Genomic DNA, 20,746 nt, shown 5'->3' with positions numbered 1-20,746 from the left:
GTTCGTGAACTTCAGACCTTCTAGCAAATTCCGAAGGAATGTTCGGCTTTGTCTCTTCTCATGCACATAGAGACTGAAGGCCTGAGTTTGCATTTTACTTCTGTTGTGACTTAACTACCTGGCCCCGGGCAAGCGACTCCCATCATCTCACAGTAGTAATAGGCCTTGCTCCAGCCTTGGCCCTGGCGTGCCGCCTCTTGTCCATGCACCAGCTCCGTGCTGGAGTGGACAACTGGCAAGTGTGGATGGAGCTCACCCCCTGAGCCACACTGACCTTGTCCTGCCCAGGCTGAGCACACAGTCCTCCCTGCAGCCCCCAGGGCCACTCAGGGCCACTCTTTGGATCTCTGGATCTATCACAGAGGGACATTCAGGGCTTCCAACCGTGGGGCTATGTGTAGGAAGAGAGTCTTCGATGTGCGCTGATGGCGGGCTGGGAAGCTGTAGGAGAAACCACGGATTGAAGAATCAGATGCATATTCCAAAGTCTGCCCTGCATCCTGGGGTTTCCAAGCCCTGGCACACACGGGTACATATGCCGTCCTGAAACATGGCCCCCTGCTCCCTTCAGAGGCCCCTCGTGGTCCCCAGGCTCTAGGCTGCACCAGAAGGATCACGGCTCCACCATGGTGGCCGCACCTGTGGCGCCCGCCAGCCTTGGGCTGGGATGTCAGCAGGGTTTCTGTCACCGGGTGGTACAGGTAAGTGCTCCTCTTCACATACCCCGTCCCCGTTTGGAAAAGGTATGTGACAGTCTATTTTAGATATTTCAGATAGAAATGTCCTGGTTCTGCACAGACAGCCAGGACAGGAAGAGGATTTGGGGAAGAGTTTGGCGAGAGGAGAAGGGAAGGAAGGCGAAGGCCGGCTCTCCCCGCGTGGCTGACGGTCCCCGTCACAGCCAGGCTCTCTCCCAGGAGAGTAAAATGGTCTGCTGGGCTCCTGCCCAACGTCTCCTAGACTTTCCTAATTCAATTTATTTTTAGAAGTAAAAAGGAAGAGAGCATCTCACCTCACATAAACTGCCAGGAGGAACTTTCATCTGTTTAATGACCGAAGGGCCTGTTAGGTAGAACTTTCCTCCAAAGGCTCCGGGCTGGAAGAAGAAGAAAAATGAAGGTGGCTGGCTGTCCTGTAGACCCGGAACATCGCGACCAGCAGCGCTAACAAGTGGTGTGCTCTGGCCAGCTTCAGCGCCCAGACCAGAGGCCAGGCTTCACTTTCCTTTTAAAACACTCTAAGGACTTAACAACGTTCTCAGGAAGACGCAGCTTCCTCCCTAATCTTTGCATTAACTCAGAACATCTTTCTATCTTTTTCTAATGTTTCTCCAGTGTCATCCAATGCAATTACCGAGAATACAACAAAAATAGAATTAGCACTGAAGTGTTTGAGGAATGCAGAACAAAGTCATTTTATTATTTGTTTTTTAAAGTGGATAATAAAAGATAAGCAAGGAATGGGGTTAGCACACAAAATGCATATTCACTGAGAACTTTTGTTCGGAATTTGGGAAAAGACTTGCCTCCTTCTGGAAGCTTCCTGGATGCTGCCATCTTAGCTGTTTGCTCCTTCTCTGCTGTCCCTGCGTCACAGCATATTGCATAGTGAACGAGCCTTCCAACTGCACCGGCCCAAGAGCTCCTGTGGACCCGCCACACCTGTGCACCCAGCTCTGGCCTGGCAGGTGCAGGAAGGTAGAGAAGCTTGTGCAGCTAAGGGGGTGGAGCAAAGGCATGTGGGGCCCAGAAAGGAACAGGAGCTCTGGTGTGACGTGCACCCAAGCGGACAGCTGCTGGCCTTGCAACCTAGCAATCATTCAAGAAACCACACAGTGTTGCAGGTTGAGTATTTTTTTATTATTTTGCCCCACTGTGACATGGCTTTCCTTTGACGTCTCTGTGGAGAGCAGATGGAACCCACCTGAGCGCCCGGTGCGCCGGCTGTGACGGAGCTTTCCCGGTACAGGCTGTCCAGCAGTGTGGTCAGGCTCCAGTCCCACCAGTCATCCACGCTTCTCAGGCTACTGAAGGAGCTCCTGGCACTTCTTAAGGCAAGGCCAGCAATAAATAGTTATTTTCCTCTAGTATAAATTTCAGATACTCTGCAGGAATTAAACCAAAGTCATCTGCAGTGTGAGGTACAAAACCCTGGGATGCACTTTGCTCCTTAGTAGCAGGTGAGCAGATGCAATAGGGGATTCATTCCACTAACAGTTCATCCACTCAACAGACGTTATTGTGCAATGACTATGTGCCGGCCGCTCTTCTAGGCACTGGGGAAATAGACAATCAGATCCCTGCCTCCTTTTGGACAAACAAACAAGAAACAACAAGCAAAACATATGCTATGTTAGTAATAAACGTTAAGGAGACAAAACTAAGCAGGAGAGACAGAAATGGTGGGTGGGCAGGCGGAAATTTTAAAAGTTCAGGAGGTTATGGAACAATTTAGCACGAGATGGTGTTTCAGCAAAGACCTGAAGGCAATGAAAGGTGAGCCACAAGGACAATTGAGAGAGGGTGTTCCAGGTGGGGGGGCAGGAGACGGTGAGGCAAAGGCCTGGACGGCACGTGCCTGGGAGCGAAGGAAGGGGGTGGAGGCCGGTGTATCGTGAGCGCTGGGAGAGGAGCAGAGAGCCAGGAGCTGGGACCCACAGGTGGACACAGTCCTCTCTCTACACTACTGCCTGCTGGGCATGGCATTTGTCCTTCCTTTCCCCAGCCAAAAAAAAAAAAAGCCCAGAACAACAGCAAACTCCTGTCTCCCAAGACGGCTGTGAGTGTTAGGGGAGAAGGCACAGACCAAGGGCTGCGTTGGCTCATCGTAGGGAGTCAACCAGAGTAGTCTGTTTCTTTCCAATTAACTTACTTATTATGCCTGTCAAATATTGGTTTCGTTTGCCAACCAGGCACTGATCTAAAGGAGCACTGAAATCATTTCAAACTGACTAGATTGATCATTTGAGCTTGCTCAGACAGTGCGAGAAAGCCACACGCATGGGCCGGAGCTGCACAGAGCAGCATTCGGAGCATAGGGATTTGGCTCCAAGCTGCGGACAAAGGGAAAAGGAAAAAATAAATTTCCTCAGAGAAAGTCAAGTACTTCTCATATAGCTCTAAAAGTCTTCCTCGCTTGTGGCTTTGCGCTAAGGGACACCAAGTAAAGGCAAGGATAGCGCGCTCATCAACACCCCACAGCAAAGAGAAGGGGGTCTGATGTGGCTCTTTCATCCTGGCCTCTCTCCATGGAATAGGAAGGCGACCAAAGTACTTCCCAGGGAAAGCAATACTGTTGGAAAGTGAGAAGGAGTTCGAAAAGGATATAAACTCAAGTCATCCAAGTACAGATTTTAACTGTCCTGTCTGTGCCAGCACCCAAATCTAGACCACATCAAACAATGAACCGGCTGTGAGTTCTCCAAGTGGCACGGTGGTTTGGTTAACTAGACTGGAGAGCAAAGTGGAGCTATCCTCAGTGGGGTGCCGGAGCCAGCTCCAACCAACTCCAATCGGCTTCAACCAGCTCCAGTCAGCTCCAACCGGCTCCAACCAGTTCCTGAGAGTCAGCTGTGCGCATCTCTTCCCAGCTCTGTGCTCAGTGACGTCCCGCTGGTGGTGTGAACCAGACCACGGTGGGAGTATTTACACCACAGGGAGTGGCGGGCAGATGCTACAGATCAGTGCTTTTGTTCCCGTCGAGCCAGCTGTTAAACCTTTTCCAGCAGACCATGGAGACTATGTTACGGGCAAGCGTGGGCAGCAGATACTCAAGATACTCATTGCTGACTGAGGGCCGATTATGGAGATAAATTAGAAGTGTTTTAAAACCTGATAGCCATTATAGTTGATAACACTGTATTGTGTAATTGAAATTTACTAACAGAGTAGAACTTCAATGTTCTCACCAAAAAAAAGAGATAAATATGTGAGGTAAGTGAGGCGATGGATGTGTTAACTAGTTGGGAGGAGTCGTTTCACAATGTTTACCTATATCAAACCATCACGATGTACACTTTAAATATCTCACAATGCTATTCATCAGTGAAACCTCAATAAAGCTCAAAAAACCCTGATATTTGTGACAAAAACTGGACAATATAAAAGGGAAAGAAATCAAAGACAAAGAAATATTATGTTAGTGATATGTTAACAATATGTCATTACTGTATAGATTAATAGAGAAGCAAATAATCTTAACCACCAATTTATATATATTGTAAATATATTAAACACTGTCCACAGCATATGGAAATAAAAGTGTGGTGAGCTAACTTATCTTACTGGTCTTATTTCTGCTTCCTTACAGAGGCATCATCTCCCATCCTTTCACGACCTTGAGTTTTCACTGGTGTACACATTTTTACGCATTCCTTTACTGGGTGCTTGTTATCAACTTTCCACATCACTCAGAAACCTTGGTCAAACTATGTGTCAAATTCAGAGAAAGCTGGAGACCTGCCAGAGCATCCGGAGGGTGGGGTAAGGAAAGAGGCACTCAGGAAGGAGAATACACGAGAACATGGAGATGGGCGGCATGACGGAAGTAGACATAACCCCATGAATATTCACAAACTCATTCAGGGGAAAGATAAGAATGGATGAATCAGAGGGGCAAAGAGAGTGGGAGCCAAGGAAGAGAGAGGAGAGAGGTGAAGGTGGTGGCCGATTTTCAACAGTCTTAATGATCTGCTCTGGGAAGCAAGACTATTTGACAGACAAACTGTACATTTATAATGTGCTCCATAGTCTGCACTTTAAAAAAATATAGAAGTATAGACCTTTAAAGCCATGTTGATTCTGCACAATTTGGGGGGAAATATTATCGCTTTGCAACACTTGCTCCCTGTTTGGGATGACATTAAAGAAACGAAGTCAAGAAAGACTTGAATGTGACCCAGAGACAGGCATCCCACACTCAGATTGTGTGCATCTCACATCTCGTTTATGACACGCTTGAAGTGCAGGAGTGAACCAAACCATCCAAGAATATTCTCCTGCTCTGTTAATCAGAGCATTCAATAAAACAGGCCTACAAAACTAGCTCAACAATGCAGATCATAAAGTCAGCAGTTGTTTTCCGTTTATGGCTCTTGGATAGTGTGACTATTTCATTTATCTGTGCTTTATTTGGTGGTTTATTTTTGTTTTACTTGGAATTTCATGAAGACTTTATTGAGTTCAGAAAGACTTCAAGTAAAACTTAGAGACAGAATCCAGTAGCATGATAATTTTTTGTTAAGACACAGGAAATCAAGCAGCCCAACCGCCTCACTTTATGGCTGAAGATACCAAGGCCAGAGTCAGAGGACTTGCCAAAAGTCTCCTGGTGACTGGATTGGAGCTAGAAGCCCAGCCCCTGATTTGACTTAATCCATTTCCTACTGTGCTTTAGCTCTATCTAGGATGCCGGCAAGTATTAAACCCTAAGGAGTTGCTCATGGTTCAGGATCAGGTCCTGGGGGAGGGGAGAGGGTCAGCTTTGAACAACCCATTATAAACCAGGACACATAAATATCCCTGCCCGGTGGACAGAGTGTCTAGAAGTAGTGAGATTTTGATTCCTGGGGAAACACTGGTCTACGCAAACCAGCGGGGAGTCAGCCTCTGAGCCATTAACCCAAGCAAATCTACTGCTCGGCACATGAGACACCACACAAATATTATCTCAGCTGCAATATTTCTGATTTGAGTATCAAGAGGCAAAAATTCATATGAGAAATACATCAAGTAATGCTGACTTACAAAATGTGAAATAAAAAATAAACTGGCAAAGCCAGAAATTTTTCAGGTTTAGAGTCTCATTTCCGGAGAGAACCACCCAAACGGTCACTTTGTCTTGCACACAGCGCCACCTGCCGGCACAAACTGTGCACCTGCACAGGTGGGAGAGGTGAGAAGTTGGCCATTAACAGAAAGAGCTGCTTGCTCTTTTTGCAAATGAGGAGGCAGAAAATACCACTTCATTTTACTGCCAGAATGTTCATTAGTAAAAAGTTGGATTACTGAGTTATGGAGAGTCCAGACTCGTGAACAAGAACTTACAGCTCCTACTTTACTAGTGGATCCGAAATCTACACTTGCTCACCATTATCTGGGTGGGTATCAGTCATCTTCTCTCTTGTAGAAGATAGAAATAAACATGTCCTTAAATAACAGATAATATTAAATAGATTTGCTGGCCACCTACCCATGCCAAAAAAATTCAGCAAAAATAATTTACGTAAGATTAAATTACTTAGTCAAAGGCAACATCTTCACAGGAAAACTGCAGGAATGTGTTTTTAAATATTCTCCAGAGAAAGTAAACTTTGGAACACATTATTTTATTTCCTGCCTCTGAAACTATAGTAAAGAGTTAATATGACTTCACATCATGCACTTCACTGCTTTGAAAGAACTATCAGACTGACTATTTTTGACAGGTGAAAATAAAGTCTGACCATTGATTGAATAACAACTTTCAATAACAAAGGAATGCTGTACTAAATGTACGCATGGATCATAGCTCGCCACCCAATTTCAGAAACACTGACGTGGAGAAGAAATAGGACACAACACAATGTTGTCAGTGCTTGCCTCTGGGTGCTACTATGTTGAAAATTTTTCTGCTTTCTAATTTTCAGTTCTTCCATGTTTACCTATGATGAACATTACTACTCTATAAAGTAAGAAGAAACAGATGATTTTATTCTTTTTGTTGCTATTGTAAATGGGATTGTATTCTTGATTTCTATTTCTGCTACTTCATTGTTAGTGTATAGGAATGCAACTAATTTTTTAAAATTGATTTTGTACCCTGCAACTTTGCTGTAGTGGTTGATTATTTCTAATAGGTTTCTGGTGGATTCTTCAGGGTTTTCTGTATATAGAATGATGTTATCTGCAAATAGCAAAAGTTTCACTTCTTCCTTTCCAATTTGTAATCCTTTTATTTCTTTCTCTTGCCTAATTGCTCTGGCCAATACCTCCAGTACTATGCTGAATAGGAGTGGCGGGAGTGAGCACCCTTGTGGAGGTGAAAGATCTGTACACTGAAAACTATGACATTATTGAAAGAAATTGAAGAAGACATAAAGAAATGGAAGGATATTCCATCTTCACTGGTGGGAAGAATAAACATAGTTAAAATGTCCATACTATCTAAAGCAATCTACAGAGTCAATGCAATCCCAATCAGAATCCCAATGTCATTCTTCACGGAAATAGAACAAAGAATCCAAAAATTTATATGGAACAACAAAAGACCTCAAATAGCCAAAGCAATCCTGAGAACAAAAAAACAAGCCTGGAGGCATCACAATCCCTGACTTCAAAACATACTACAAAGCTATAGTAATCAAAACAGCATGGCACTGGCACAAAAACAGACAAACAGATCAATAGATCAGATTTGAAAGCCCAGAAATAAAACCACACATCTATGGACAGTTAATGTTTGACAGAGGAGCCAAGAACGTACAATGGAGAAAAAAAAGTCTCTTCAATAAATGGTGTTGGAAAAACTGGACAGCCACATGCAAAAGAATGAAAGTAGACCATTATCTTGCACCATACACAAAATTTACCTCAAAATGTATTAAAGATTTGAATTTAAGACCTGAAACCATAAAACTCCTAGAAGAAAATATAGACAGTACACTCTTTGACATTGGTCTTAACAGCATCTTTTTGAATACCATGTCTACTCAGGCAAGGGAAACAAAAGACAAAGTTAACAAATGGGACTACATCAGACTGAAAAGCTTCTGCAAAGCAAAGGGAACCATGAACAAAATGGAAAGACAACCCACCAACTGGGAGAAAATATTTGCAAATCATTATCAGACAAGGGGTTTATCTCCAAAATATATAAAGAACTCATACAAATCAACATAAAAACCCCAAACAACCTGACAAAAAATGGGCAGAATATATGAACAGACATTTTTCCAAGGAAGATATACAGATGACCAACAGACACATGAGACGATGCTCAACATGTCTAATTATTAGGGAAATCCAAATCAAAACTACAATGAGATATCACCTTACAAGTGTCAGATGGCTATAATTACCAAGAAAAAAACCAGCAAATATTGGAGACGATGAGGAGAAAAGGGAACCCTCATACACTGATGGTGGGAGTGCAACCTGGTACAGCCACTATGGAAAGCAGTATGGAGATTTCTGAAAAAATTAAAAATAGAAAAGCCATCTAGCTATCCCACTACTGGGTATTTATCCAAAGAACTTGAAATCAGTGATCCAAAGAGATTTATGCACCCCTAGGTTCATTGCAGCATTATTCACAATAGCCAAGATGTGGAAGCAACCCAAGTACACTTCTATAGATGGATGCATATAGAAGATGTGGTATATATATATATATATATATATATATATATATACAATGGAATACTACTCAGCCATAAAAAAGACAAAATTGTCCCATTTGCAAGAACATGGATGGGCCTTGAGGGTATGATGTTAAGCGAAATAAGCCAGACAGAGAAAGACAAATACTGCATGATTTCACTCATATGTGGAAGATAACAAATACATGGATAAAGAGAAAAGATTAGTGGTTACCAGAGGGGAAGGGGGCTGGGGGTGTGTGAAAGGGATAAAGGGGCACATATGTATGGTGATGGATAAAAATTAGACTACTAGGTGTGAGCACGATGAAGTGTATTCAGGAATTGATAAATAATAATGTACACCCAAAATTACACAATGTTATAAACCATTATAATCCCAATAAAACTACTTGGAAAAAAAGAAAGCAAAGACTTTAAAAAGTCCTGAAAATAAAAAAAATTAAAAAAAAGAAACAAAAGAACTCTTGAGAAATGCTAGAGAACTAGAGGGAGTATTACAACTGTTTGAAATTGGGTGTCATTGATTGCGAATTGCAATAACATCCTTTGACTGAAGAACTCGGATGTCTTCAGCAAAAAAGAAATCATGATACCCCATTTTGGCACAGCATCTAGGTTCCCCCACCTTAAAGTACTTTTGAAATATCATTGTTTCACTATTTACCAAAATGAGATGCTATGAACATGCCCGAAGTCTGCAAATGGAGGTCTTCTATTAACACTGGGAAAACAGTGTCCCCGACTCAGTCTGACAACCTTTTCCACGTTTCCTGTGAGGGACAGTAGAGAAGGGTCTTCTCTGGGCCTCCGTCTTGCAAAGGTGAACTGTCCCAAGGGAGTGATTGCACGGTCTGCAGGGTCCCTTCCTGACAGTCTGTCTGTATTAGCAAAGATACGACTTGCTTAGAGTCACCCTCGCTCTGGAACCCTGAGCTCTGGGCCCCCATGGGCATACGCTCGCCATGGACACATCATTCCTTGTGCAGTGGCCCCAGGACCAGACAGGTTTGCCAAAACTTCTTACCTTGTAAATTCATTTTGGATGGCTCGATTGAGAGAATATTCATCCCCAGAGAATTTCCCGTGAATTATAAACAAATGCAGGAGCAGCATGAGGGTGTACATGCAAGTGTCTCTACAAGAAAGAAATTTTAAAGTTAGCATCCTCACAGACCTGGCAAAACATTTTTAATGGAAGTGGGTTTTTAAATGTCCAGGTGGAAATTTTTGTATAAAGTGTGAGATATGTGTGTATGTGCAAATAACATCCAATTTTCTAGCACCATTTTTTTTTTTTATTTTTTTATTTTTTTATTAATGTTATGATAGATTACAACCTTTTGAGATTTCAGTTGTACATTTTTGTTAGTCATATTGTGGGTACACCACTTCCCCCTCCGTACCCTCCCCCCACCCCCCCTTTTCCCTGGTAACCACCGATCAGATCTCCTTTCTAGCACCATTTTTGAAGAACCCTCCTCTTTCTCCATTGGGTTGCCTCTGTGCCTTTTAGAATGAGCAAATTTGTATGGTCTATTTCTGGCTCTCTATTCTGTTCCCGATCTACGTGTCTGTTGTGTCGCTAATTCCATACTGTCTTCATTACTGTCGCTTTGTAGTAAGTCCCGTAGTCGGGTAGTGTCAGTCCTTCCACTTTGTTCTTCCCTTTCAAAATTGCTTTGGTTAGTCTAGTTCCTTTGTTTTCCACGTAAATTTTAGAATCAGCTTGTCAATACCTATAAAAAAGCTTGCAGGATTTTTGTTAGGGTTGCATTGAATCTGCAGATCAAATTGGAAAGAACTGACACCTTGACACTTCAGCCATGCACCGCATAATGATGTTCCGTCAACCACGGACCATCAAATTAGTCCCATATAGCCTAGGTCTGTAGTAGGCTATACTATGTAGGTTTGTGTAGACACGCTCTATGATGTTTGCACAATGACAAAGTTGCCTAAGGACACATTTCTCAGAATGGAGCCCTGTTGTTAAGGAAAGAGTTACTGGATGTATTGAGTGTTCCAATCAATGAACACCGTATCTCTCTCCATTTAATAGGATCTTCTTAGATTTATTTTGTTAGCGCTTTGTGGTTTTCAGGATACACATTCTGCATGTTTTCTTAGGTTTATATCTATGTACTTCATGTCTTTGGTGCTATTGTAAATGACATTGCTTTTTAAATTTTAAATTCCAGTCATTCATTGCTGGTATATAGGAACATGATTGACTTTACGTTGACTTTTATCCTGCAACCTTTCTAAATTTACCTTTTAGTTCTTGGAGCCTTTTTCATAGATTATTTGGGATTTTCTGCATAGACTATTCACGTCATCTGCCAATGAACTTCTTTATTTTTTCCTTTCAAATCTGTAAGCTTTTAATTTCTTTTCCTTCCCTAGTGCACTGCTTAGGACTTCCACTATGAGGTTTAGTAGGAGTGGTGAGAGAGGACAAGCTTGCCTTGTTTCTGATCTTAAAAAGCACTCGCTGTCTCGCCATTCAGTCTGAGGCGAGGTGTAGGGTTTTCATAGACACCTTTTATTAGTTTAGGGGAGCTCCCTTCTATTCCTACTTTGCTGAGAGCTAAGGTTTCTTTTTTCACGACCGAATGTCCAATTTTGTCAATTGCTTTTTTTCTGCATCTCTTGAGATGATCATACGATTTTTTAAACTTCATCTGTTAACATGGTGGATTACATTAACTATTTTCTTCTCATGTCTCTTTTACTCTATAGGTAGCATTTCCATCTCTTTTTGATTTCTTTGCAGTTTCTTTGTTGAGAAAACTGGCTCTTTGTGCTGTAGATCTCTCACAGGCTTGTTTCCCGTGAGGACCTGCTGAGTGTGCTCTCACTGAAAACTGCCAGTGGGCACAAAAGCTCGATCGGATGAAGACCGGGCTGTTTTGAGCAGGTTACCCCATAGGTGATGTATGTTTTCGATCAGGAGACACACAATGCCTGATTGCCTCTCTCTTTTTTATATTGGCTGTTGTTGATAAATTAATGCTTAGACTCATTCATTCATTAAAGGTTGCAAAAATGGTCAGGTTCTAATTCGATCATTTTGGCTTCGTCCATTAGCTGGAATATCTCTATAATGAGAAATACCCCCTCTCCTTTACGCGATTTCCCGGGGGGCGTATTTGCATAGGAAAGATGGGGTTGATACTTCATCACCAGTTTTTTTAAAGTTGGTTCCTGAACATCCGCCAACACTGATCAATTACATTTTTGGCATCATCACAAACTCATCGCTTTATGTACATTTGATGTTCGTTACAGTTCCAATTCGTTACAGTTACTGTTCCTGATTGGATGTCAAATTACCCCGTCTTTGACCCAAGTGAACCTCTACAAATTGGCTTCTGACTCCAGTAGTCATTAACTGCTTCCTTGCTTAAGAAATATTCCAGACTTATCTTCTACATTTTCTATCACAGACTTGAAATCAGGAATTCCAATGATTCCTAGTTCTTTTTGGTGGAAAATGGTATTTGTGGACCAGGGGGTGCCCACTGCTCCTGGGTTGTTTTTAGACCTTTTCTTAGCAGACACACCTGGAAAAACATTTTTTTCCTTAAAAAAAAAATATGATTTTGTACTTATAATTTCAGTTCAAATTCAGGACTACAGGGTTTTAACTCTTTTGAACTCAAGTCTGTATCTCCTTTCTCCCACACCAAGAATCCCACTTTCAAGGTTACCAGGAACGGCAGAATTAGAAAGTCACAGAATTCCTCATTTGTTTTATCTCACAATGAATCAATAATCAGAATAAAGATACCAACTCTCCCCTAACAATACAGCTAGTAAAAATACCTGTACAACTTTTTTCCCTGGGTGTTTTTTTTTACGTCCTTAGGGACTAGACTTTTAAAGTCAAATTTTTAAATTTTAACACAAAGTTTTGAAAATTATATTCCTTCCCTCCCCCTATAAGTAACTATTTTCTAAAGTGGTACGGGCTCTCTCTCCTTGTTTGTTTTATTTAGGATAAGTGGATGCACATGAATTAGATGTCTATCTTCTTCCACTAAGGGTTGGCAGCACCTGCACCTTCCTCTCCACCCTGCCTCTCTCCTGGAGCAGACTCCGGAGAGTTCTCCCCAAGTGTGCACAGATGGTCCTCGTACGTTTTTATAGCTGAGCAATGCTCCACTGCGTTCTGGTCCCCTCAGAAGAGATCTGGGTTATTTCTAGGCTATTCCTATTATAACAGGTCCTGCACCACTTGTCTTGTGCCTGGGTCCTCTCGTGTTTTTGCTAATTTAAGAGTGATCCCTAAAAGTGGGCATGCTGGGTGAAGGGTGAATGCTCCTATAACTGTGTTGGAGATTTCCAAATTCGCCCACAGGGGCGCTACCATTTTACCTTCACACCAGCACTGCGGGATGGCACCTGTTTTCCACAAGCTCACCAACCAGAGAACGTGGTCAAATTTTGGATTTTCAGTTTTAATTGGCACTTCTCTTCCTGTAAGTGGAGGTGCCATTTGCATTTCTTTTTTTCTGTGAACTGTCTATTCACTTCTCGAGCCCATTTTTTGTTCTGAAGAGTTGTTGGTCCTTTTCATTTTTTGAACCTTTTTATATACTCAGATGAGACCTTTGTTACAAATATTTTCTCCTTGTCATTATCTTTACTTTGCACAGTATCATTTGCCACCGTTTGGTTTTCTTTCTTCTTCAAGTTTTATGTCACCAACTTATTTTTCTTTTCCCTTTTTGTTTCTGGATTTTTAGTCATATGGAAGTTTTTCTTTTTTTTTCTTTTAAAGATTGGCACTTGAGCTAACAACTGTTGCCAATCTTTTTTTTTTCCTTCTGCTTTATCTCTCCAAACCCCCCGCCTCCCCCCCCCCCCCCCGCACACAGTTGTATATCTTAGTTGTGGGTCCTTCTAGTTGTGGCATGTGGGACGCCGCCTCAATGTGACCTGACGAGCAGTGCCATGTCCGCGCCCAGGATCTGAACCCTGGGCCGTCGCAGTGGAGCGCGCGAACTTAACCACTCGGCCACCGAGCTGGCCCTGGAAGTTTTTCTCACTCACAGGTCACAGAGGAACTTACTCATGCTTTCTTCTAGAACTTGTATGGTTTTGCTTTTTACATTTAAAGCTTTATCCAGTTGGACTTTACCTGTGTATGGTGTGATGAAGCATCCAATTTTATTGTTTTCCATATGAGTATTCAGTTATCCCAATTCCACTTATGAAAAATTCCACCTTCTACAAAGGGTAGAAGGTTTGCGATGCCACCTTATCACGTATTCACTTTGGCATTCGTGTCTGGGTTTCCTCTTCTGCTGCATGGAGCTGTTGTTATTCAAGTGCCCAAGGCCCCTCTCCTGGAGCAGAGGCCTGCAGCCCACTTTACTGTCATCGAGCAGAGCTAGCCTCACCTCCTTGCTCTGCCTGGTCAGGGTTTCCTGGCTGGCTATTCGTGTTTGTTCTTCCAAAGTAACTTTATAATTGAGCAGAACTAGGAAAAAAAATCTGATGGCATTTTATTGGGATTGTATTAAATTCATAAATGGATTTTAGAGAGAACTTAGGAAGACATGACATTGTGTCTTCCTAGTCAAGAACATGGAGCGTGTTTCCTTTGTTTTTGTCTATATTTGTGTTTTTCAGGTCTTCCTATATAAGTATTGTACATTTCTTCTTAAGATCATGCCTAAGTGCTTTCACTGTATTTTATTTATTTGCTGCGTTGAATGGAGTCTCTGTTGCATCTTTTCCTGGCTTGCACTTGGGTACAGAAGGATACTGGGTTTTGTATTTTAATTTTATAACCTGCTTCTTTACTAAATTTCCTTACTGTCTATAGTATTTTGTTTGTTTTTGTGCGATTTTCCATAATTTATTGCTGTCATAGGCAAAAAGGCTGGTTTGCCTCTCTCCCAGTCTGCCGTCTCCCACAGCTCTCGCTGGGCCTGCCTGTCCTGCTGGGTCTGGGCGCTGCCCCAGTGTCTTCCCCTCCCTCTGTGTGAGGCGGGGCCTGGGCATAGCCGGGCTTGGTTAATTTCTAGGGCTCAGCTGGCTGGCTGGCTCCAGACTTGCAGGCTTGCCCTCACCTGGGAGTGGGAGTCTCAGAGGAACCCCCCACATTGCCCATGAATAATGCCTGTGGTGCCTTGGGTCCTCCAGTTCTCAGGCTGTCAGCACCCCAGCACTTCCTTCTGCCTGGTTCTGTAGAATGCCCAGCTACAGGTCTCCGGGCGCTCACTGGTTTGTCCCACTTGCCTTTGGGGGCCTGTGGAGGACAACTCCTCATCTCGTTTTGTTAAAATGCATGTGTTCTGTGGGTTTTGTTCTGCTATCTAATTGCTTCATTTTTGTGGGGAGATTTGGCAAGATTAAAACCCTTGCCACAGCTCCACTTCCTCTTCTTCCATCCTCTCCCACTCTCCTTTGAACGTGACATTCTAATGGTGCCCCCACACTGTACTGAAGGAATCTTTAAGAAGACAGCTGGAGGTAGTTCCATTGCACGCTTTAACTAAACTACATTTGGAAAAATATCAGGAATTCCCAAATCCTTGACCAACTACATCAGAAGGATTTGAGACACACCAAATAATGTTTGGAATTCAGAAAAAGTTTCAGCTAGTGTGTATATAAGGCTCCTTACAGTAGTTCAACCCAACATCCACCATGGATGAGGCGGGAGAATGGGTACCATTGAGAGAAACGGGTCTGAGGTCTAAGCTGCAGAGGTTTGTCATGAGCGTGATATTTCTTAAGTTTTGTGTTTTATCTAAAAAAAATCAAGCAGATTTCGCCTTGAGTACCATAATGTATCTGTGTGTATTTTAACATTAAACTATTTTATAAATATTTGTCATTGGGCTAAACTGATGCCCCAGGAAGAGGTGTTTAATTTTTCTTATGTCTTCCTGCACCCGTGTGTACCCTAGTTGGACAAGCAGAAGTCCCCAGCAGCATGCTAAGTATAGATATGGTGGGGATCAAATCTGATTATGTGCGTGAACATCTGCATTGATAAGGGAGCTGAGGCCCAGAGGGGTAAATTTCTTAACCAGTTTCTCAGCACTGCTACTGGCAGAACCAAGCAGTTCAGTTTCTCCGCATCCCACGCACTGGAGGGCTCGGTGGTCCAGCTGAAATGGTGGCATTGGGGCCAGCAAGGCTTCCCACCTGTGCTCCCGACTCCCAGATGCTGATGGCCCTCCCTTTGAAAGGGGAGCTGGACCAGAGCAGCCATCGCAGGCCTCCACCCACCTCAGCTCCTCTCGAGTTCGCATTTCTCTTCTCATCCTCTCCCTGGTGACTCTGAGCTGGGCTGGGGACGGCGGACATGCCCAGCGCAGGCGGCGTGCTCGTTGTCGGGCAGCCAAGACCTGTGGGGATGAGGGACCCCTGAGCCTGGGGCTGCGGGGAAGGGAGAGAGGCCCTGGCATTCCCGCCAGGCCAAGCAAGGGCAGCATTGCTACCTTTGCACTGGGACCAGGGTTTGAGGACAGCGTTACTTTGTGCGGATCCCATATACCAGGTTGTTGGGCAGCAGGTCGGGGAAAGGAGTGAATCCGTTACAAACTCTGCTCCCGTCCTGGGCCAGCCTGTTGGCGGGGGTCCCAACTGCCCCATCACACACAGTGGCTGCACCTGAGGGGCCTGTTTGCCACCGTCAATCACAGGGGACATTCTTTTGGCATTTGCATGGTATGTTCTCTTAGAGATGCTCAGGGTGGAAAAGCCACTTTCAAGTATGGTCTTAGCAAGAAATGACCTCTGTTTTCCTTTTTTTAAAAAGCACCATTACTTTCATATTAAATTTGTGTCTGGTGAGGGCATGGCAGCAGCCAGGGAAGGTATTCATTTGTTTATTTCTCACTCATTCAATCAACACACGTCTCCTGAGCCAGGCACTGGGTCGGGTACTTGGGACAGCTCAGAAATCAGGGGCAGTCTTTTCTCTCAGAAATGTATGGCAAGTTCACAAACAATGAAGATTAAATTGGGAAGTTACATGTGCAGAACCTTCCGGAGTCCTGAGGAAGGACAGGGCAGGGCTGCTGGACACCTTGGGAAGTCAGGCGGGGCACCAGCACCGGATCAGGGCTGCATTCATGGGAGGGTCTTACCCCCGAGGCTGAGACTATAGACAGAGAAGGAGTAGACGGCAGCACAGCAGGCGCAGCGGCACACGAGACAGAAAAGGAAAGAGAGTCTCTGAAGAAGACGGGAAAGTCCAGATCCGAAAGGTGGAGGGAAACCAGGACAATGCGGCTTCTCAAATGCCACTGGGCTGAGGGTGCAGGAGAAAGGGGTGAGATGGACCGAGGTTTGGAGCCCAGACTCGAACTTACTGCTCATGAGCCTTAGTCTAGCTACTTGACGCCTCCAGGCTTCAATTTTACTCATCTTCAAAAGGGGGTGCAACACTGCTCCCACTTTGTAAGGTGTTGCAAGGAATAAATGACGCCATAAGCGTAAACAAAGTGTGTGAGAGAAGCTGAGCGCAGAGTTGACACTCACCGCACATTTATAATCAGCATCAGGCGTCCCGGGTAAGGCTGGGAGTTACAGGGGAGGAAGCCTTCGGACAGGTCACCACAGCAGCCATTTGGCCAGTAGGAGCTCATGGTCTCCTCTGAGAGGATGGGAGTAGGGATGGGGAGCCGTGGGGATGAGGTCTGTCCCTGAGTGACCTGGGACTGTGTCCTTGGTCAGAGCCGACTACTAGTCATTCCACACAAGTACACAATGCCTACTGCAGGTCATTGCCCTAGGTTAGCAACAAGCCCGTGCACTTATTTGTGAGGGCCCAGAGACCTTTCACTTCCTTCACGGCATCCACACTGTGCAGGAGAACTCCACACACACAACAGGAAAGACTGACTTTCGGAAAGAAGTAAGGAAGGAGGGAGGGAGGAAGGAGTAACTTTTCCCTGTGTCCACCGAAATGCATATGACTTAAAAATTCTCCAAAATCATGGCCAAGAATTACATGTCCCATTTGCTTCAATACTTTAAAGTAAGCTCATGTTCTGGGTGCTCCGATTTCTCTGGGATTAGGGTAAGGGTAAGGAAATAGATCCTACGTGCTTGCTATCACATAGCATATGCAAAGCAGCATAAGGAATTAAAATGCATCCACGCATCTCCCAGAACACAACCGAATTTGAATTCAAGAATGAGTTCAGATACGCACGATGGGGACATAAGGCAGTTCAGTAAAGCCCGGTTAACATGCACAGACTGTATCCTCACTTTTTCAACCTCACTTGCACAGTCAGGAGTGCTGCAGCCTGAAGAAAGGGGCAAGCGGGTCCTGGAAAGTTCTTCCAGTTCAGAGTCCAGACCCTTGGTAGCTTCACGTAAAGACTCAGTGAAGAAGTGCTTGTCGTCTTTCCTTCTCCAAGCAAAGCCCAATGCCGCGAGGCCGATCTGGAAGGAGACAGCGACACACGGAGTCACCGCACCACGTCTGTGCGCCCCAGAGCTGCCCTTGTTTCCTGGTGGGACGGGACTCTGGGCCTAGCTTAAACACACACTAGTGTGTCACCTGCGTTGGTTCTGACCCACTCACTCCCCAGGCGAGGCCTTGGGCCAGAGCCTCTGCTCCCCAAGTCTCAGGGTCCCAATGAAAGACGGGGGGTGAAGAGGCTCCCTCCCGCCGGGATCTGCCTGAGGACTAGCTGAGAGGCCCACATGCGGCTCCACGCAGGGCCTGGCTCCCAGTTTTTCCCCAACACACCTTAGTCAAGCTGTGAAGAAAAGCAATACGTCACCAAAACGGAGCCGCCATCCCCCTTCCAGGCCCCAGTTGATGGAAAGCGACTCCAATCTGGAGGGCGCTGCTCACCATAAGCGGCTGGGTGATGAAAACACAGCACGCCACCGAGAGGGCCAGCAGGTGCAGCCACTGCAGACACTGCGTGGGGCTAAACCTGTCCCCAGGAAGAGAGCCGCCGTCAGCACCCTATCTAAGCACAGGGACACAGGCTGGAGGGCCCACACCCTCGTGACAGTGTGACGGGGGCAGGAGTGGGGCTGCAGTGGGGAAGGGGCAGTGCGGGTGGGCATCGTGCTGTTCTGCCCAACAGAGGGGAGTCTCTTCCTGCAGAGAGGGGACGTCACCTGCCCTGAAGCTGCTGAGTGGGAAGGAGAAATCCCACACACAGAGCGCAGAGAGGGGACGCGGAGGAGAATGGGCGGATGCTAATAACAGTGAACTTCGCACCTGCTGAGCACTGAGCGGGGCAGGCGCTGTGCTAACAGCATTGCACTGAGGGCTTCATCTGCTCCCCCTAAGACCCTGTGAACTGGGCGCTAGGAATATTCCTGTTTCACAGATGAGCAAACTGAGGGGGTTTTAAGTAAGTTGCCCATCATCACAGTGATTCAGTATATGCAATTGGGAGAAAGGAGAGTTGGGAGGAAAGCGTCTTGGTTTTGCGGTTACTCTTCACAGTTTAGGTCGGTGTGGGTCCACGGGAGCCACACTGAATATCCTGGGGTCCTGACGGTGGACCCAGCAGCCCAGGAACCAGATCAAGAGGCAGCGGCTGTGGTGGGACAGAAATGGAATCTATGAAATACGCGCCACAATCTCTGCCTCGCAGGGTCTGCTTTTTCAAGTGACGGGGACCATTAAGGACATGCTCTTTGCCTGTGTACCCGGCTCAAAGCCGGCCCTCTAGGGAGCTCCATAGCTGGGTTCCCTCCTTCCTGAGTGAGGGTCCTGCAGCTTCTTGCAACATCTGAGACTCCATCCAGGCCGGGCTGCCATCCTAGAGTGGGCCAGGCGCATATGTTTCTCTTCACCCCCAGGGCGGTGGAGCCGGGAGGAGAGAGAAATGAAGCCTACATCGGCAACAGCCACATCTGGGCTTGCATTTTCTGAGTTGCCAGAAACACAGGGATTTCCTTATAAATGCCAGACTTTCCACCCAAAGACCTGAGGATATTTGAAAACCTCTATGGCTCACCTGTATCCTAGAAATCCTGTCCCTAAGCCACAGGCCACAGACACCATCCCGCAAAGGACCCACGCTGCAGAGCCAGACCAAGGCAGAGGTGCCCTTGGCCACCGGGGAACGGTGAGTTCTTCAAACCCACCACCAGGGCCTAAGAAAGAATAGGCAGAGGCACACACGTTAACAGATCTCATCATTTCCCTGCACCCAAGGGCAGTCGCTAATTTTATGTGTCAACTAGACTAGGCCATGGGGGTGCCCAGACATGTTGTCAAACATTATTCTGGGTGTTTCTGGATGAGATTAACGTCTGACTGAGTAAAGCAGATGGCTCTCCCCAATGTGGGTGGGCCCCATCCAATCAGGTGAAGGCCTGAATAGAACAAAAAGGCTGACCTTCCCTGAGTAAGAGAGAATTCGTGGGCCTGACTGCCTTCAGAGTGGGACATCGGCTTTTTCCAGTTGTAGGATGTGAACTAGAACATCATTTCTCCTGGGTCTCCAGGCTGCCGACTGCACACCTTGGGACTTGTCAGCCTCCATGATTACGTGAGCCTGTTCCTTACAGTAAATCCCTTTCTATACAGACATACACATATCCTATTGGTTCTCACTCTCTGGGGGACCCTGACTAACACCCAGAGATTCCTAATTTTATTGCAGTGGGGTCTTTACTCTCTTCCCATTTCTGTCTCATCTGACAAGCCCAACATTCCGCCATCCCTCTGCCTTCTTCACAGATAACAGGCCTCCTGTACTTTTAACATTGTCTTCACAAGTTTCATAGTTTATGGAATTTGCATTTCTGCCTAGAGTTGCTGGGTCTACGTGGTAGACCAATGCATTTAGTAACCGTCCTCTCCAGCCTGGGTGAAAACATGCGATCATTCTCAAAGCCAACTGCTGTGTACAATCAGCATGGTCCATCCAGATTACGCCACTGTCTGGGCTATTCTCTGTTGCTCTATCTGCCCCACAATTTGTATTTTTCACTATGCGTAGCAAGGAGGCGGGGGAAGGGGCAGGAAGGAGGGCAGGGGCCAGGGCAGAGGAGGGGGCCTGTCCCAGGCGAGCATCGACTCCCGTTCACGATTGTGTAATTTCCCAGGAGCTGAGCACGTAATCAGAGTTGCCCCCATACATTTCTTTGTCTCTGAGTGGAGGTGTCTGGAGCCCCATTTTCTCAGGTGATTGCTTACAGGTAACCCCACTCAGGGCACAGCCAGAGGCAGAGGCAATGTTACTCCAGGGCAACCCGACACAGAGAGTTTAGGGGGACTGAGGAGCGCCCGCCCGTCGGGAAGCTGGCGTTAGGCAGACGAGGGACACTCGCTGCACGTAAAACAAGACATGTTGAAAACAAGACAAGAGGCCCCAGATGGAGTCGCTTATGCTAAACTCCACGTCATCAAACAGAGACTCGACTTAATTACAGTTC

The 20,746-nt window shown here is 45.5% G+C and overlaps 1 protein-coding gene across 1 annotated transcript in view; it reads right to left on the bottom strand.

Moving 5' to 3' along the window:
• Window positions 1–20,746, bottom strand: part of PKD1L1 (polycystin 1 like 1, transient receptor potential channel interacting) — a 137,655-nt gene that overhangs the window by 14,999 nt on the left and 101,910 nt on the right. Inside the window, exons 45-52 of the mRNA XM_070511923.1 lie at window positions 19,321–19,459; window positions 18,195–18,279; window positions 17,600–17,776; window positions 15,608–15,726; window positions 9,384–9,494; window positions 1,924–2,047; window positions 1,013–1,096; window positions 275–441 (exon numbers count right to left, since the gene is read on the bottom strand). Coding sequence (XP_070368024.1) covers window positions 275–441; window positions 1,013–1,096; window positions 1,924–2,047; window positions 9,384–9,494; window positions 15,608–15,726; window positions 17,600–17,776; window positions 18,195–18,279; window positions 19,321–19,459 — 1,006 coding nt within the window. The remainder of the gene's footprint in view (window positions 1–274; window positions 442–1,012; window positions 1,097–1,923; window positions 2,048–9,383; window positions 9,495–15,607; window positions 15,727–17,599; window positions 17,777–18,194; window positions 18,280–19,320; window positions 19,460–20,746) is intronic.

The sequence above is a fragment of the Equus asinus genome, chromosome 1 (assembly GCF_041296235.1).
Source record: "Equus asinus isolate D_3611 breed Donkey chromosome 1, EquAss-T2T_v2, whole genome shotgun sequence".
Lineage (NCBI taxonomy): Eukaryota > Metazoa > Chordata > Mammalia > Perissodactyla > Equidae > Equus > Equus asinus.
Note: the sequence above shows the minus strand (reverse complement) of the source record. Positions and strands in the feature narration are given on the sequence as shown.